The sequence below is a fragment of the Bidens hawaiensis genome, unplaced genomic scaffold (assembly GCF_021521415.1).
Source record: "Bidens hawaiensis isolate Kalapana, Puna unplaced genomic scaffold, B.hawaiensis_p1.1 tig00001087_1, whole genome shotgun sequence".
Taxonomy (NCBI): domain Eukaryota; kingdom Viridiplantae; phylum Streptophyta; class Magnoliopsida; order Asterales; family Asteraceae; genus Bidens; species Bidens hawaiensis.
This window is the reverse complement of record NW_027491062.1, coordinates 34,375-54,219: the sequence shown is the minus strand read 5'-3', so window position 1 is coordinate 54,219 and position 19,845 is coordinate 34,375. Positions and strand designations below refer to the sequence as shown.

Genomic DNA, 19,845 nt, shown 5'->3' with positions numbered 1-19,845 from the left:
GTAGTGTTTCAGATGAGATCAAAGTGTTGAGTTTTCCGTGGGTTTGTAACAGATCCAGAAAATTTTGGATATTACTTGGAAGGGTGGATGGCGTGTGATTTCGATAAAAGTATCTGGGGCGGACTTAAGAGGTTGGTTGATTGATTAATCGAACAAACTATCTATGGTGGCGTATTTTTTTCATTCTAGCAACTTGCTAGTTCGGCTTTGTTTCGTTATTATATTTCTTTACTAGCTTTTGAACCAGTGTATTACACTGGATTTGTCAAATGATCGAAATTTAGGTATTTAATCATACGTAATTTAGGAGTTTTCTTTTGAATTTATAGATTACTTTTAATATTATCACACACTTTAAGTGTTATATATTAAAATTATACATTTTCTTAATATTGAAGTAATGTTTCAGTATGACATAAAACCAATTATTGGTACCAAAATTTATTAAATATGTTTTATATGGTCAATACGAATGTAAGTTAAATAGTGTTTTACAAATTGTAAGATTATTAATGTTGCATTTATTCAATGAAATTAGATGTAGACACGCAACTAAATATCTAATATACGATAATGGTTCGTAAATCATTATTTAACTCATTTAATAATTCACTGTTTATTTTAAACTTATTATATATACTAGGTTATTGACCCGTGTACGACACGGGTGGAAATATATAAATCGTGTAGCAATTACACGTAACTTTAAACGATAAAATAGTTTTGATATATATTTGTTGTGACAGAATCATGATATATAGTTGTTAATAATACCGATACCAGAATAAATTATTATTAAACATAGTTTTCAACCAAAATAGCATTCAATTTTCAATTGCTTTTCCCGGTCGTCGAGCCTGATCGACTCGACTCTTTTCCATGCCCCCCCGGCCTCTCACTTCGTTTTGTTATTCTTCTGTTCTTAGAAACATAATTAAAACTTCAAAATAAAAATTCACAAACTACTAAACACTACCTTATAAACCACATTTGTAGTTTTATTTGTAACTTTACCTTCATTGTCTAAGCATTTTAACATTGTCTCTACTCTTCACTCGTGATAAAGCTACATATAGTTGACCATGTGTAAACACCGTTCTCGTAGGTCTATGCCAACTCTTGCTAGTGACTGACCTTGATTTTTGTTAATGTTCATTGCAAAACAAACTGCAACTGCAATTTTCTTCGTTTCAGTTTGAATGGAAGTTTCTTAACTAAAGGGGTTAAACCACTACGAGTTATATAAGCGCGATAACCAATGTTAGTACCTGAAATAACCTTTACTTCAATAAAACGCCAGTCCAAGTTAATTACTTGTAATCTAGTGTTGTTGCACAAACCGTTCTTCTATTCAATATTCCATAATAACATTATTGGGACACCAACTTTTAGAACCAATCTATTGTTACGCATTCCTGACATCTTTAAACCATTTAGGAAATTTGGTGAGTGTAATGTTGGATCGAAACCAGACCCAACACTATCAGACTGAGCTATACTATCAGAACTGACGTATTCAACTTCTTTTTCGAAAAAAAACAATAAAAATCTGCCATTAATATCTTGGACAACCTCATTTAAAAGTGCAAGTATGGCCATTTCTTGAAAGTATGCAATATCATTAAAATTATCCAATAATGATGGATATACAAAATCAATCGAATCAGAAATCGGATCAGATGTCTCACCAATCAAAAGATCATCTAGCATATCTATAATGCCTTGGCCGTCATTTTGACCGCTAAGTTTTCCTTCACCAAGTTCTAACAGTCATTCTGCAAATCTTTTGGTAGCTTCCATATCTAATGATTGACACCCGACAACTAACCTCATCTTTTTTGTTAACCTAAGCACCTTGTATTTGGACCAAATGTGGGACGAACTAAGTGAAGCATTAACAATGTCAATCTGTGATCCATTTTGTACCACTGGTAGGATTTATCTAAAATCACCCCAAAAACAATAACCCCCCCCCCCCCAAAAAAAAAGATCTTCACAACTGTTACGGTTACCACCTTTTAAAACATATTTTAAAGTCTCATCTAAGGCTTCAAAAGCATGTTTATGTGTCATAGGATCCTCGTACTATATAATCAGATCTGTTTTCTTCATTAAGTTGCAAATATCTGGATTTCTTGTTATTGAACAGATAGAATCTAATAACAAAACAAAATACATATAAAGATTTGAAATCCTATTAACTCATAAAAATTGAAATATTAACACGTTGGAAATGATACTCAGTGGTGTCTTGTCGTTGATACTGCACGTTTCAAAAAATGCATTGTTATGTAGCGTTTAAATGGTATACAAAATATATTCAATTGACTAACCGTTTGAATTACTTCTCTTACTGGAAGAGAATGATTCAATAATATTTCGCTTCTTTGATTTTGAAGACATCTATAATTTAATATAATAAGGTTATCATATAAAAATATGAATAACTTAAAAATGTAGACAATAACAACGTATATAACGTGGCATATGATTGTATTGTTATAACGAAGGATTTTACTACAAAAAAACCAACATACATTTGTCAACTCCGAACAAAAAATATCGTTTAACTTAAAACAGCATGAACAATTAGAAAAGCTTTCATTAAAAAAATTATAGACCACCAAGATTAACTGTTGACATATTTTTTGTTGAATGGAGATAAAAATAATGTGTAGATTAAAACTATTTAAGTTTTCATAGGTAACTTATGGTTGGTAACTTTATGTCAAACCTATGTTAAGAAAAGATAGCTAATTCTTTGTCATAAATAATATTTTGCATTAACAAAAAATTCTACCAATTTAACTAATTAAATGGGATAGCTGGTTTTGCTCCTCTATCGCCATAATTTGATTCATAAAGTTCATTTGATTCGGTCAAAACATTGACTAAGTTCATGGGTAATTGGTTAGACTAAATTTCTGAATAAGAAAGTGATTATCATTAATACACAAATTATACATCTTTAAATAATTAGTTACCAAAAATGTGTTTCAAATATTTAACTAACAAATTAATTATAAAAAGATAAGCCTCTAATTTAGGGTAATAAATTGTTTATCGATTTTTGACTTTGAAATTTTAAGATTCATGGTAATAAATAAACATATTTAGGAAAATGTAATTATGACTTGCTATTATGAAATCATCTCATAATAAATATTATATGATCTTAACAAAACAAATCATCTACCAAAAGTAGGTTCTGTAAAAAAGATGTTGAAAACATAATTTATAGCATAAGATTCAACGTGCAAAAATATACGATACAAGATAAAAAAAAAAGGTTTTTCATGTTGGTAAAGCGTACGAATTATAATGCAGTAAAATACATTAAATTATGTCAAACTATATATATTGAGATTTATGGTAACTCCATATATATTTAAAACAACCAATATTGTGTATTCATTATTATTAGTGTGTCGTGAATCTATATGAAAGAAAAATGTGTTGAAAAAAATGTAAACATCTTGATAGTTTAAAAAGTAAGAATATACAAAAAGTTTATTGGTAGACATTTGATAACCAAAACCATACATTGATTTAATAAATCTATGTTTTCTAAACGTTGTTTGAGTTTTATAAAAACGAAATTACATGTGTTAATACAAATCGCACAATCTTTTCATAAACGGAAAAAATATGAGGGTTTTTATGAGAGTTAGAATTATAACTGGAAGAAAAATAATATTTAAGCCAAAATATAAGCCTCCAGTTTAAATGATTAAAAGACGAATATTAAAATTTTGAACCCGCTTAAAATCTATGTATAATAATAGAAGCATCAAATCCGGGTAATTTTGAGGTCTACCTATTTCGTTTAATATAGTTTGTTAAGTGAAACTAAAATGTTATTGGAAGGATATATATATATATATATATATATTAGAAACTAAATGTAATGTTTGACTTTTTAATATAAATTCAATACATAATAATACTATATAACATCAAACACATAATTTAAGAAAAATATAACGTGTAACTGACTTTGTAGTAAATATGTATTTTTTGACTTTGTAATATAGAATCAATCCTATATGATCTTTAATAAAACATATCATCTATCAAAAAAAAAGTTTTGTAACAAATACGTCGAACATATAATTTATAATGTAAGTATTAAATATAACAAAATATATTGTACCATATAAAACATAGTCAAAATTTTAAATATAAATAAGAATCAATATGCAATAAAATACATTACCTTATTAAAAAGTAAATATAATTGGATTTATTGTAACTTATAAATTAAAATGGACGGTATAAATGACAAAATGTATACAATATAGCTTCTTCTAATATAGAAACCCCATTTTTAAATTACAACAGGTTTTTAGTAGTTATTAATCTTTTATATTTAATATAATTAACATATTAACATAATTTGATGGTTACAGCACATGACTTGATTTCCTAACATAAATCGTGGTACACAAGCACCAACATCCAAAAATTCCAATCATTTGATGATTTACATAAACTTAAATATTTTAAAATGATATGAAATTAAAACTTAATACTTTATTTTAATGATAACAATCCAAATGTAACATAAAAAAAGAACATTTGAAGAAGTCATAACACGAAATCAAAAATAACATAAAAGTGACTGAATAAGATAACGAATTGTTGTTTCAAACCAATTCATTATCCTCTTCTTCCGTGCCACAAATATCAACTTTTGGCTTCTCATCTTCGATAGCCATGTTCAGCTTCTTTCCAAAAAGGTCTGCCTTGTTATCATCAATAACATTGTTAGAAAATAAAAATACAAACAAACTATTAATTTTATAATAATTAACATGTTTGAATAAGGCTTATAATGTAATAAATTAATTACCTAAGTAGGACAAAAGATATCTACCTTACAAAGAAACAAACAGGATATTGCAAAAGCTCGTGTGATAGTGTGAAAATTTTGAGGTGAAGGTAACAATATATATAGATAGGTAATAGGAGTAATAGTTATGGATAGTTAAATAAAAGAGGAATGTAAAATATAAATATTATTATATAAAATAATTATGGATTTTGAAAGCCTTGAAATATGTAACAAATTGAAGAAACTAATGGAAACATAATCAACTGATAAACTAATAACCCTCTAAATTAGCCAAAATTGAGTGCTTATATTATTATAGTTAATTTGTTAGTTACATACTTTAAAAACGGTTTTGGTAACTAATTTTGCCAAATAATGATTCATAAAATTAGTCAAACAAGTTACCAGTCAATGTTGTTTTGAATTTGAGAAACATAAGTTATGCCAAATAAACAGTTGGTCTTCCTATAACAGACATTTTACATAAACTTCCTCTACCATAAGTTACCTATGTAAAATGAAATATTATTTAATCTACACAATTTGTTGATACAATTGATTTCATTTTTTTATATGATTTAGTTAATCTATATAAAGTATATAATAAGCTATATAATGTATATAATTATTATATATAAGTATAAAAAAATTTAAAAATTAAAAAAATTGATCAAGTTATAAGATATAAGATGTAAAAATTAATAAATTATTTGAATTAATAGTCAAAACAAAGTTTGATCATATAAAAATACGTTAATTTGCATGAATTGTGTAAGTTACATAAATAAATTTTTTAACTTTATTAGTCTTTAGTATATCGGGAAATATTGACTAAAATTTTTACATAATATAACAATATTCAAAACAAAATTAGTAAATAAAAATAATTAGGTTATTCAACACATTTTATAATAATAAATGTATTTTGTAGAAATGTTCATGTTCTTATTTTTTTCATTATCATACATAATATTATAACAGAATTAGAAAACATGGCTAAGGAAAGTAACGAAATTTTGAACATACAATAAAAAACACTCATAAATTTGCCTTTACTGGATTTTATTCTTAAAAGTTTTCTCAATTTAATTTCCATGTATGTTATCATATCCTTCAAAAAACCATATTACACACACATACACACACACACATATATATATTGGTGTGTAGGGAATATCGAACATTTAAAATCATGGTGTCTGAACATCATAAACATGTGAAAATATCATTCTTGACATCTATCTTATATAGTAAATATTTTTTTAAATAGTGTAAAAATAGAAAGATTGTTAATTTCATAATAATAATAAGAAGAATAATAAAATTCATAAGTTATGGAAATTAAGAGATCAAACTGTTGCTATTTTTAGGAGTGAATTTGAAAAAAAATTCATATTTATTATGATATCTAACTAATAATTTTCAATATCAAGATTGGTCAAATTCAGAATTTGAAATGAGTTTAAATACGTGTATATATATGTTATTTTTGAAATTTTAGATTAATTAGAAAATAGTCAAATATTAAAATTGAAAACGTTATTGATATTGGAGAGTAACAAAACATTTAAAACTTTCCTAAAACAATGGTGTAAATCGATTTTTAAAATGACTATTAAATAGGTTATCAATATTAATAAAAAATAATGGGTATTAAATAAAAACATAAACACATAAATGGGTATTATTTTAAAATGTAAAAGTCCGATAATACTGGAAACTATAAAAATGTTTTAAATTTCGTTAATATTGGTGATTTAATTGCCTATGATATTGAATTAAAATTAAAAATATGGAAACATATTAAATAGAATTTGACCAATCATGATAACCATGGAAATATAATAAAACGATTTTGAAAACGAATCAAAATCATGGAAATATATTAAATGGACTTTGACCAACAACGATGTAAGATTGATTATATAAAATTAATTAAATTACATGAAGTGTGAAAAATACATAACTACATGAATAATAAAAATATATATATTCATCCAATCTTGTACAAAATGTAAAACATTTTTGAATACTCCATCCATAAAATAGCTATTCTAGTTGGGGGCCATAAGCTGAAATGATAAAATTAAATAAATGTTAAACAATATATCATTTGGACTAAACAAAACTTTGGTTATTAACCGGAATATCATAATTAAATACAATAACAATTAATAGTACAAAATAATTGAATTACCAATTATGAAATATTTGAATTATGTGAACAAATATAAAATTGATGTTCTAATGTATAACCGGAATAATTACCAATAGTCGGGGAAATTGATTTTGCAATGACTAAACCCTGAATAATTAACAATAACAGAAATAATTTAATTTCAAATGGATGTACCAGAAACAATAAAATTAATAAAACCAATAACTGAAAGAACAAAGAAAATGAATGGACAATGACATAATGAATAATATGAGAATCGGACATTTGAGTATCAAAGAACCTTACTGGAAAAACGTAACAGTTAAGCATCTCCATTGAATCTTGGATTTGATATAGAACCTAAAGAGATTATAAAAAAATCATATAATAAATAGTATCAATACAAACAAAAACGGAAAAGAAGAAGAATTGTTATTGAAATAATGAATAATATAAGAATCAACCGTTATAGTACCAAATAAAACATTACCGAAAAACCGGAATAGATCAACTTCTCCGTTAAATCTTGGATTTTGATATACAACCTAAAATGAAAAAAAAAATCATATAATAATTAAAATCAATGCAAACAAAAACGGAAAAGAAAAAAATTGTCAATGAAATAATGAATAATGTGATAATCGGCCATTAAAATATCATATAAAATCTTTACGGAGAATGATTAATCTCCCTTACCAGAATAGGCGATGGTGGAGGTAGTAATCCGAAATAGAGGGAGAGAGAGAGAGAGAGAGAGAGAGAGAGAGAGAAATATTAAAATGAATATGGTTTTCAATCTTTGGGTTTATATAATGTGAATGAGATAATTTAGTAAGTTTTTGAATTGTAATAATAATTGGAAGAATTAATATCATAATTACATTAACAAGTTACAAAAATATAAAAGTCAATATCATTGATTTAAAATTTAATTAATATATGAGGGAATATGGAAATTTAAATTTAAAATTTTGAAGGATAGGAAGGAAGGAATATCATAATTTAGTCAAATTTAGACCTGGTGTTACCAATCCGTAAATTACTCTTTCCTTAATACACAAATTTAAAATTTTACAAAGAATAATTAAACCTTTCCTTAAAACACTTGGTCATCCTTTCCTAATATCCTTAAATTAATATTGAATTTGACTAATTTTTCAAAACATAATTTAAAATTTTTCTTTTTTTTTTTCATAAAAGGAAGTAGTATATGAATAGAGTAGCTTCAAGAAAATGACATACTGAGGACTTTCGGCAAAGGTGGCTTTAAGAAAATCACCAATAATATAATATTTTTAAAAAATAAACATATATTATATAGAAAATCGTTGACCACAAACATATAGAAGACATGAAGAATAACAGATATTAAAAAAATAGGTTAATTCAAAATATGTGTAACATCCTAATTTCGGTTTTATTAATAGAATAAATATCTATTTTATAGTGGGTCGTTATCGGTTTAGAGAAATAGAATACTAGTTGGGCTAGTGTTGGGTTAAATGGATATGGATTATGGACTTGGATTATGAAAGAAAGAGGAAAGGACCATGGGCTTAAGCCCATGATCCATAATTATATAAACCATTAATCCCTTATTTAATTCATTCTCACACATTCCATACAACACACACTTAAGGTTTCTCTCTAGTTCTTCCCTATCTACACCAAAACCAAGAAGGAAACCGAGCACCGACCCGAGGTAATACTAGTATGATGTTTTATTAGCTTAAACCCGTTAGATATAATCACGAAACGACGAGCCGACACCGTTAAACCGTTTAAGTCACGAGATCCGGATGGAATCGGGTATAAACCGAACCTATGATGAGCTTAGGGGTCACCCTAGCTCAGATCTGGATCGAACGGGACGAAAAACGGTGAAAAACGAGCTAAAACCCGTATTTCCGGCGAAATCGCGTTTTTCCGGCGGTTTTCCGGCAATGACGGCGCCGGAAAGTGGTACGAGGTTAAGGGGGGAATGTCAGGGAATGTTCTGACATTCCTGACCTAACCCTAGTTCGCTACAGGAATATAGCGAATTTAAGGTGATTTGCTAGCTAGTTCGTCCATGGGAACATAGCGAACCGATTACAGTTCGTGTTCAATTCGTTAAGGGAAAGGGATGACGAATCACCCTTGATTCGTTATAGCCAGTTCGTTATAAGAGAGAACGAATTAGATAGACTAATTCGATATATGGACTAATTCGTTATGTGGACTGATTCGCTAAGAGTTCAATTCGTCAGAGGGTTCAATTCGCTAACCAGATCAAACGAATAAGGTCTGATTCATTATAAGGTAACGAATGGGTTCATTCGTTATGAACCCCATTCGTTAAAGGACTGGGACGAATTAGAAGTTTAACATAATGACAGAATGGTCCCTGGACTTATAAAAGAATGATTTAATTACAAATAAGCCCTTGAACTTTTAAGTAACATACTATTCAATGATTCAAAATGCTAATGGAAAATGTGTTAAGACAGTTAATGGAAATAAAATTTTTCCAAGCTGATCTGGCAGCTCGACCCCAGCCAGGGGCTCTGCCCTTTGGACCCTGCTAGGGGCTGCCACCCCTAGACCCCCCTGCCAGGGGCGCTGCCCCCGGACCCCGTTCGTTGTGGGTAGTAGCTAAGACTAGAAAGATGATATGAGTAGTTATAGTTAATTGATACATGTAAATATTATACAGTTAGCCGTGCACAGCTCAAGAAGGGAATAACAATTAACGGAGAGCGTAACAGGATCCAGGTGAGTTTCTAGCCCCATTTATGTGTTATATTTTCGGGGCTGTGTGCATACTCAATATGTTTGTTAATACGCTTATCCTAAGAGATAAGTGTATGCCTTATGTGAATAATGTGAAATGTATGAATGATTGCTTGATGGTACGTGAACGATCTTCGGATATTGCACATACTGTCAGGTTGTAACGCTATATATAAGGTAAGTACGATATGTATGCTTATGTGTATGAACGTGATAAAGTTAATAAAAGAAGGAAATGATGGTTGTATGGTTGTATGGTTACGAAAAGGGTACCGAGCCCTAATAATACTCGAGGTATGATGTATGGTTGTATGGTAATGAAGAGGGAATCGAACCCTACTAATATTCGAGAACTAGGGAACCGAACCCTACTAATATTCGAGGAAAGAGGGTACCGAGCCCTAATAATACTCGAGGAAAGAGGGTACCATGCCCTAATAATACTCGAGGAAGGAGGGTACCGAGCCCTAATAATACTCGAGGAATGTAGGGCGTAATGCTCTTTATAACGTAAGATATGAAAGCAAGTTAGTACAAAAGAAAGTATGAAAGTATGAAAGTATGATTGAAAGAATATAAGTTTATGTGTATTGTATAATGTATGATTATCTAGAACTCACTCAGCGTAGCTCACTTTTAGTATGCACGCAGGTGAGTAGGATGAGGCAGCTTGCTTGAGGAGACACGTGGCATTGAATAAGAGGCTGGCATCAGAAGGCTCAAGACGTGATATGTTTTAATTACTTTGTTTTTGAAAGACAAGTTGTTTGTTTAAGACAAGTTTTGGATTGTTACGAAATGTTTTATGAAAGTTTTTAATGTTCCGCGAATGTTTTAATTAACTCTGATATTTAGAACTGCGTTTATGAGTAAATCCAACACGAAAGTAGGGCTACCGGTAACGGGGCCTTACAATGTTAGTCTAATAGATAGAAGCCTTTGGTGTATGAAATCAACCAAAAATATAACAAAGGTGGTGAATGAAATAAAACAAAAATAATAAAATTTTCAATTTTTTTTAATATTTCGAATTCAAAATATAGATACGATTTTAAAATATTCAATTAAATATAATTTTTTGTCTTCTTATTTAATTAATATAAATTTACACTTTTAGGTAATTGTAATATCAATTAAAATTAAAAGGAAAGAGTTCAAGATAATAATGTATGAGCATTAATTAATCTTAATTTAAATTATTATTGATTTATTTTATTAAATTGGAAATTAGAGAAGGCCTTGATATTATTGGAAACTATGAGAATCAACCAATAGAAAGAGGAGATTTTGACATAAAGCCTATTGCTTTAATAGTATAGTTAGATGTAATGGTTTATGGTTTATATGTTTTTTAAAAATTATGGTAAAACTTTATATATCTAGTAGTAAAATTAGATTTAATGGGTTAGTAAAAGTTATTGTGATTTAAATTACATTAAATATTTTTTTTTATATGGGTTACAACTAATTAGTCATACCAATTAAACACATAGCTTGGATTAAGGAGAATGCAGAGTTGAAAAGATTGTTGTGGTTACGACACATCATTTTTGTTTATTAGTATAGGGAGATTTGGGTGTTTAAAAACAATAATAAAAAACAAATAATACTACCAACAAAAATCATTTCACAAAACCTTGGCATAAATAAATCATAAGGCGAGAGTCAGTCAACCCAGTTGTCTAACGAACACCATGGCCGATGATAACTCAAACACGAAAACCATACGAATCCTGACTCGCAAACTCCACTCGATCACCAAATCCGATTCAACCATACAGTGGTTGATCGGTTCACCGTTTCTACCAAATTACACAATCGTTTCAACTCTCAGATGCATTCATACTCTCCAATCGGATCATCTCTCACCCGATATTAATAAAGAAGCAGGTAAAACCCTAAATTAACCCCCAATTTCATTTCAGTTATTGTAACTAACTCCGTTCATGAAATTGATATTATTATTATTATTATTATTATTATTAAACGTGTACTTGCTAGTAATGAAGAGTTATGGTTTTTAATTTCTGTGTTACGAGTTAGTATTAGTGTAATATGATTTATTACTTGCATAATTGATGTCGTATGGCAGTGAATTTGATTAAGCCCTAGGTTATATCCCAACCTTATTTCGGTTATTGTATCTAACTCTGTTCATGAAATGAATTTGATTAAGCCCTAGGTTATTATTGTTGTTATTGAACGTGTACCTGCTAGTATCGATAGAGTGATAGCTGTTTAATTCCTGTGATTCAAGTTAGTGCAATGTGATTTTTAAGCCCTAGGTTATTGTATCTAACTCCGTTTATGAAATTGATTTGGTATTATGATTGAACTTCTACCTACTACTACTATCAAAAGTGTTGCAGTTGCTTAATGCATGTGATTCGAGTTAGTATTAGCGTAATTGATGTTGTATGATACCGAATTTGATATAGAATTGGGGATTGATTCAACATGTTTTATGTCATGGCCTTGAGAAATTGCAAACTTAAGATGCTGTCTCATGATTGAACGTCTACCTCAAAGCGTTACTGTTCCTAATCTATGCAGTTAATGCGGAAAAATATCGAATATCGGTTAAGGACCAATATTTGAGATATCAGTATATCGGTAATTTTAATATCTTGCAGAATTTATATATGTGGCAATTTTACACTAACAATTTAGTATACTTTCCTACCATTAACAAATTAACCTTTCGCAACTTACAAAACACTAACAATTGTAGCAGGTAGGAACAGATTAAGACTTAAAACACTAACATTAAACACTAAAAATTTACATTGAAGACTTAAAAAACTGATATCAGGAAAATCGGTCAAATGCTGTCAATAGCGTCGATATTATCAGTACTGACGGCTGATATTTTGACCAATATTCTGCTAGAGGTCTGATAACCGCTATAGCATCGATGTTGACTGAATGGTTTCTATGTGATTTGAGTTAATATTAGTGAAATGTGATTTGTTATCTGATTACTTACATGATTGATCTTGTATGACCCTAAATTTGATATAGAAATGAGGATTGATTTAACATGTCGTTTTAGGTCATGACCTAGAATTTTGTAAGGAAATTGCAAAATTAAGATGCCGATTCTATTCATAAAATTGATTGATATGATGATACTATGATTGAGCGTCTACCTACTACTATCAAAGAGTTACTCTTCTTAATTTATGTGATTCGAGTTGATATTAGTGTTGTATGATTCATTACTTACCTAGTTGTTGCTGAATGACACTGAATTTGATATGGACATTAGGATTTATTCGATTTTTTTCTAGATCATGACCTAGATAGGGGTGCACGGTTCTGTTTGGGTCGGTTTTGGGCTAAAACAGAAACTTAGGTTTTTAAGTTGTGAAAACCGTTGAGTTTTTGTTTTTTCAGTTTTTCGGTTTCTAGTTTGGTTTCAGTTCAGTTTCAGTTTTTTCAGATTTTTCATTTGAGTTTGAAAATTTTGGGCCAAAAAAATAATGAATTTGGCCCTAAATAAATTATGTTAATTAATAACTAATTGATTATTATAATGCATTTGGGCTAAAATTTTAGAGTTGCATATTTGTTAAATTGTTGTAAATTACTTAAAATAATAAATAAAAATCTATAACTTTGGTATGGTTTTATTTTTTCGGTTTTTCTTACAAGCAAAACCAAAACCGAACTGTAAGTTCGATGTTTACAAAACATAAAATTTAACTATCAGTTTTTCTTTCGGTTCAGATTTTTTGGTTTGCTTTTTTCAGTTTACTGGTTTCGGATTGATTTTTTCGGCTTCATGCACACCCCTGCCTAGAATTTTGGAAGGGAATTGTAAAATTAAGGTGCTAAAATTGCCTATGTGTTTGATTTGATTTGGATTATATGTGGCAGATGATATTAGGGCATTGTTATCAAGGGGATTCGAGGTGATTGGGGCTTTGATAGTCGGCACAGCCAGCTCTAGTGTTGAACAGGCTGCTAAAGATGCTATAGATGCATCAAGTAGACTGAGGAAAGCTCTTTCACAATCAGAGAATCAAAGTTTGGTTGGAGCTGTTGTGGATCCAAGTTCTGGAGAGCTTAGTTTTTTTGTATCGAACTCTGTTATTGAGTCGGTTACTACAGTTGTGTATGAAGAACAGCCTAATAAGTATGTTTGGGAGAGAGGTTGCATATTGACCTGTGAGCTTCCAATCAAGCTGCCTGTTATTTATTCTGTGAAGGAGCTAAAAGGTACATCACATATTATTATATATATTGCACATTTTGTTATATTTTGAGAAACATTCATGTTACATTATCATATAGGGGTCTATGTCATTGGCTGCATGAAACCTAGAGCTATGAATATACTTAATGTGTGCATGTGTTCTTAAACTAATACAATATATGAATATCTTTATATTGTTTTTCAGGGGCAGAAGACATGCTAACACGTGCAACCGAGGCTGTTATTGCTAAATTTAGAGACTCTAAGACAACATATGTTCTAGAAACACCAGATGGTTCCACAGCTGAAGCACCACATGCGGTTGTTATTCGTAACAGGGATTTTGATCTTTCAACCGAGTCGAATGCAAGCTCTTTATTGTGCTCTCACTTTTGCTCTGAAGATAATAACCACAAATCTTATTCAGCAGAGGTAATTTCACACTAAAATGCAGATGTTTGTGTTCATCTCACTTGCTTTGTGGGTTTTTTCAGTTCTTATGAAGATCCTATATTTGTAATTGTCAGAGTGTTTCAATGATATGTCTTAATTTCTTTTTTATGTGATAGATTTTTTACTTAGAATGCAGATAAAATCCAAGTAAGCTTCTTGCTTGCTACTTCAGGAGCTACTCTAAAACCTGCTGCCCCTGTTGCTGAATATATTCCTGGTATTGCTTGTATTAATATACCATTAAAACTTCAAGAATTAATTTCTATGATTTTTTACTGAAATATAATTTTTATATCAAAATGGCTCTCTCTATTAAATACACCATAAAATCTTCTAATTTTTTTTTATATTTTTGCTTAATTACTGAAGTATAAGTTGTGTTTGGAGCTGTAGGTGAAGCCAAGCTTCTGGTTGTTGACTATAAACTAAGAGTCGTCTGTTATGCAACAAAGGATATTCGGTTAACAGATGCAGTTTCAAAATTGATAATTCCTGGGTTAGTTGACCAGTTACATACTATGAAGAACATGACCTTACCCAATCTTTTATCACAACGGCCAAAGGTTAAAAATGCCATTTAATTCCCTTTTTAATTTTTCTTCATATTTCCTCTATTTCTTACCTGTTTTTAAACTTGATTGCCTTACAGCTGCATCCATATCACTTCAATCCCCCTGGGCTTCCGCATCCAATAACTACCATTTATGACACACTGTATGGTGAGACAGAAATGAAACAAGGTACAATTTGTTTCTGTTATTTTCTGGTTATCAAAAGTTAGCTTTTTCATAAACCTACATTGTTTCACATGTAAACTATGAAGTTAAGAGGTGCCAAATTGGGTTGAAATGGGTAATTATCAGTTTTGGTAAAGACGGGATGTATTGAGTTGGGTTGACCCACTAACATTTTCTTGTCCGTTCATAGTTATTTTAGTAAATTATTCAAGTATGTATGCTTGAAGCTATTTGTGGGATTTACTGGGTATGGTTGTTGTATCTAAGTATGCATGCTTACAAAAGCTACTTTGAAATTGTAATCTGGTCTATCTGATAAAAAATGATTTAAGGCTGTTGTAACATTTGAATACATTTAAATATACATTCGAACCATTTAACCAGTTCGATTCATTTGACTAAAACTAATTTGGTAAATTGGTTAAAAACCAGAAATTGCTGTCTTTAAACTGTGTTAATTGAGTAAAAATATTATTGAAAAACTGCTGAGATCTCCTGTCAATTTCTTGGTATTACATTCAAAAATATATTCTTGAAAGTTGAAACCAGATGTAAACAACTCATTTGTCATTTTCAGTTGAAGTCAGAAGGTCTCTTCACTCGAGGTTGGGATTACCTTCAGACCAACCTCTTTTAAGAATTGCTAGTGCCATGAACTTGTCAATTTCAAAAGACGGTGCAAGTGGCAACACTTTAAAAAAGGGTAACCGAATATTATATCACATATAGTTATTAACTAATTACTTGTTAATATGCAAAACTCAGTCCTCTTTATTGCAAACAGGAACTCCTTTGCTCAAGGATGTGCATGTTGGGATCCCAAGTAGTGGAGGTAATATTGTGTTCTGAATAATCAAATCATCTGTTCATTGAAGTTAGGGGTAGCTATCTATTTGTACATCAATCTCAGTAATCGGTTTTCTTACAAGTTACCTTGTTGCAGTAAATGGTGGAGATCTATCTCTGGTTCAAGGTTCTTATGAATATTATCATTATCTTCAAGATGGTTTCGATGACTCGGTAAATTTTTTGTTTTAAGTTATATTCAGAATTCAGAAATCGTTTTTCTGATTATTTTTATTATATTTAAATTTCAGGGCTGGGGTTGTGCTTACCGATCTTTGCAGACCATAGTTTCTTGGTTTAAAATCCAACAATACACATCTATTGGTGTTCCTTCACACCGGTTAGACTTCAATTATTTCACTATAATATTTAATGTTGTATGTAATTATTTAATAAAAATGCTAAATTGGGTCAGGGAAATACAACAAGCACTTGTGGAAATTGGAGATAAAGATCCTTCGTTTATTGGGTCACGCGAGTGGATTGGCGCCATTGAACTAAGCTTTGTTTTGGACAAACTTCTTGGTGTAAGTTGCTCATTCTTTTATTATTCATGATTTTCAAGATTCAAGTATTAATAAATCTAATTTATGTAATTTTCATTGTAAGATGATGAATATAACTTGTTTGGCATGCAACAGGTAAGCTGCAAGGTTATAAACGTGAGATCTGGAGACGAATTACCAGAAAAATGTAGAGAACTCATGATGCATTTTGAGACCCAAGGAACACCCATCATGATCGGTTAGTGAACTCATTTTAATGAGTCAATTTGGGTAGTTTTTTTTTATCTCAAACAGGTCAAATTAAAAATAAGCTTAAGAAATCTGTTTTTAGTGCATACAACCTCATGACTCATTTTATTAAAAAAATGGTTACTGTTGTAATATAATACTTGTTTTGTTGATCATAAAAAAATAGTGGTGTAAACAAGCCAAGCCAATCATTTAACTTAACAGAGCTCGAGCTTAGCTCGTTTCAAGCTCTATATCTAAAGCTCGGGCTTGGCTCGTTTACTTTCTATTATTATATTTATATAAATATACAAGTATTTTTGCATATATTTACAATTTGGATATTTATATATAGTATAACATGTATTATATTGGTGTTTTTATCACATGTATCCAATTATAATAATATTTATTATGCGATATATATTTCTTGTATAAATTATAGTCTTGTTTAGACTCACAAGTCTAGTCAAGCTTGGTGTATGAAACTCTGGGTCGAGCTCAAACTCGTTTATGCTCACTTCATTTGAGTTTTTTGAGAGCTGATTTGAAGTAGCTCATGAGCGGCTCTGTTTGTTTATTGAACAAGCTTCAATTTAGGCTTGGGCTCATTTAAACCTGAGCCTAAATTGAAGCTCGTTTAATAAAAAAGCTGAGCTGACCGTGTGCTACTCAAGATCGGCTGCTAAAAACTCAGCCAGGCTCAGCTCGTTTACACTGTATTAATGTTAATGTTTATGTGATGATATATAAACGCAGGTGGTGGGGTTCTTGCATATACCCTTTTGGGAGTTGATTACAATGATACAACGGGGGATTGTGCATTTTTAATACTTGATCCTCATTATACGGGAGGTGAGGATTTAAAGAAAATAGTGAACGGTGGATGGTGTGGATGGAAGAAAGCGATTGACAGCAAGGGGAAACGGTTTTTTCTGCCAAATAAGTTTTACAATTTCTTGCTCCCACAAAGACCAAACATGGTTTGAGTTTTAAGGATAGTGATATAGTTAGGGCATTAGTAACCTTAAAGTTTCCAAAACACAAATGGTACTAAAAGTTTTTCACTTGTTTTGTTGTTGGACTACTGTTTTGGTCAAATGTTTGGTTATTTCTTATTTTTCTCTATAGGGTGTGAAAACTAGTCAGTTTTCTTGACATTTACAAACTTGCTTTATTTGACGAGGACCGTTTTGGTCAACGTAATGCGGTTTTTTTCGTTTTTTGTTGAGGGTCGTGTTTTGGAGAACTATACTTGATATGAGTATTTAACAGAACCGCGTGTTTTAACTTTTAAGCCTGTACTTTATACTCAACGAATCTGTTTTTTGGGTTTATTTGAGATTTTGATAAGCTATCTAATAGTTTTAACTTTCAACAAACTGATTTTGTAGGTGACACTTAAACCTTCAGTATTATTTTGGGTCATATAACATGTTCGGGTAAAATGAACAATTTAAAATGTATTATTTTGGTTCGGGTTAAAATGGGTCGTGATCAAAATGATCGACCAACCAACCTATATACAACCCATTTAAGTCAGTTATCACTATCCCCAGCTCCTTTATCAAGTAAATAACGTGATTACAACATGTCAACCTGTTTAACTCGTTCAGATAAGTAGGTTAAAAGATTGTGTTCGGGTTATATCATGCATGATTTTTAGTGTGTTTGGATGACATTGGCGTTTGGGTCACTATTCAGTATTCAACGATCCTCAATAAGGGTGGATCTAAAACAATATATGTATTTTATTTAATTATGTCCGAGTTAAGGTTGATGTTTAGCTTTTAGTAGGATGCCAATCAGGATGTTAGTGACCCGATCTATAGAAAGATCTTGAACATTTAAATATCTATACATGGTACAAGAATAAAAAGTTTATGAACACGTCACTGATCGTTAATCAATTAACCCTTTAGACCGTCACGATTGATTCCCCTAGTTAATCAGTAACCTATAAGTTTATATTCAAAGCTAAATTAACCTAGCTTTTTAATCTTGAGATGGAATAAATCCTTAGGGCCCTAGTACGTGGCCACATGGCAATTTAACTGGATAACCTATTGAAACATGTTGGTCATATGATATTGATAGGACAATATTATCTGTTTTGTTAATATAAATAAAAAAAATATTAAACGGTAACTATCAAAAAAACTTTTAAAATGCGACATTTTATTCACAACCACCTAGCAAATACTAGACAAGTAAGTACAATAGGATTGGCTTACATGTTTAAAATTCAAATTTACACCAACTACCATAATCCATACCCGTTTTCTTATATTTTGAAACCACCAAAAGAAAGCTTTGTATGTTTATCTTTTCAACAATTTGAGTCGGACTCGTATTGATGTCGTTAAAAATCTTGTCGTTCCTAGGTCTTATGCACCAAATTGTAACGGTTTCATCAAAATAGTGATATTTTTAGAATAAAACAAGACAATGTACAACTTTTAACCAGTTTTGTGTTGTTCTCTTTTTGTTTTTCACATATGTTTTGAGTTTTGACACGATGTTTTTATAACTAAAATTGATTGATCAGCTAGATCAAGAAAATATATGTAACCAACACGGTTGAGTTTATTTGCACCTCTTTTACTTGAATCAATCGATTATCATGAGGTCCGAGTTTTTAACTTTTTATTTTGTTTTTATTTCTTTATTTAGTATGGCATTTACTCACTCATTTATTACTTCATGCCTCACTTTTTACTTATTTAATACTTCACATTCTATTGAAAATCGGTTATATATATGCATAAAACGTTCCTTTCATAATCAATAATATATTAGAAAAAACAACTATCTTATAATGCGTTTGTACCTAGTGTTTCGAATATGATACACAAAACAAGACATCTACATGATTAACTATGTTTCTCTCTAGCATTACTTTTGATTACGCAAATGTACGATAGCTTTGAGACGAATATGTCTACATGTAGATATAATTTATGAATTATTAACTACGTAATGTAGCTTTAAGACGATCAATACAATTACTAAATATTAGGATGCACCAACGTTTTAAAACCAGTTTATACCGGCTGCCACTATCTCGATACATTTTAGCTCGCTATATTGGGCGAACTGTTTATAGTTTGAAC

General features: G+C 30.2%; 1 protein-coding gene across 2 annotated transcripts; it reads left to right on the top strand.

The window, feature by feature from the left end:
- The first annotated feature begins 11,438 nt into the window (after positions 1 to 11,438).
- Positions 11,439 to 18,581, top strand: LOC143558168 (putative Ufm1-specific protease). 2 transcript variants are annotated; one of them, XM_077047064.1, is made up of 13 exons: positions 11,439 to 11,654; positions 13,644 to 13,985; positions 14,168 to 14,394; positions 14,545 to 14,632; positions 14,803 to 14,978; positions 15,065 to 15,155; positions 15,730 to 15,855; positions 15,937 to 15,984; positions 16,096 to 16,172; positions 16,250 to 16,338; positions 16,414 to 16,525; positions 16,640 to 16,742; positions 17,492 to 18,581. In XM_077047064.1, the coding sequence occupies exons 1-13, from the start codon at positions 11,459 to 11,461 to the stop codon at positions 17,719 to 17,721; spliced, it is 1,905 nt and encodes a 634-aa protein (XP_076903179.1). In that variant the 5' UTR covers positions 11,439 to 11,458; the 3' UTR covers positions 17,722 to 18,581. The 2 variants fall into 2 exon arrangements, with proteins under 2 accessions (XP_076903179.1, XP_076903183.1); XM_077047068.1 differs by having other exon boundaries at positions 14,809 to 14,978; positions 17,492 to 18,578.
- The last annotated feature ends 1,264 nt before the right edge of the window (positions 18,582 to 19,845 follow it).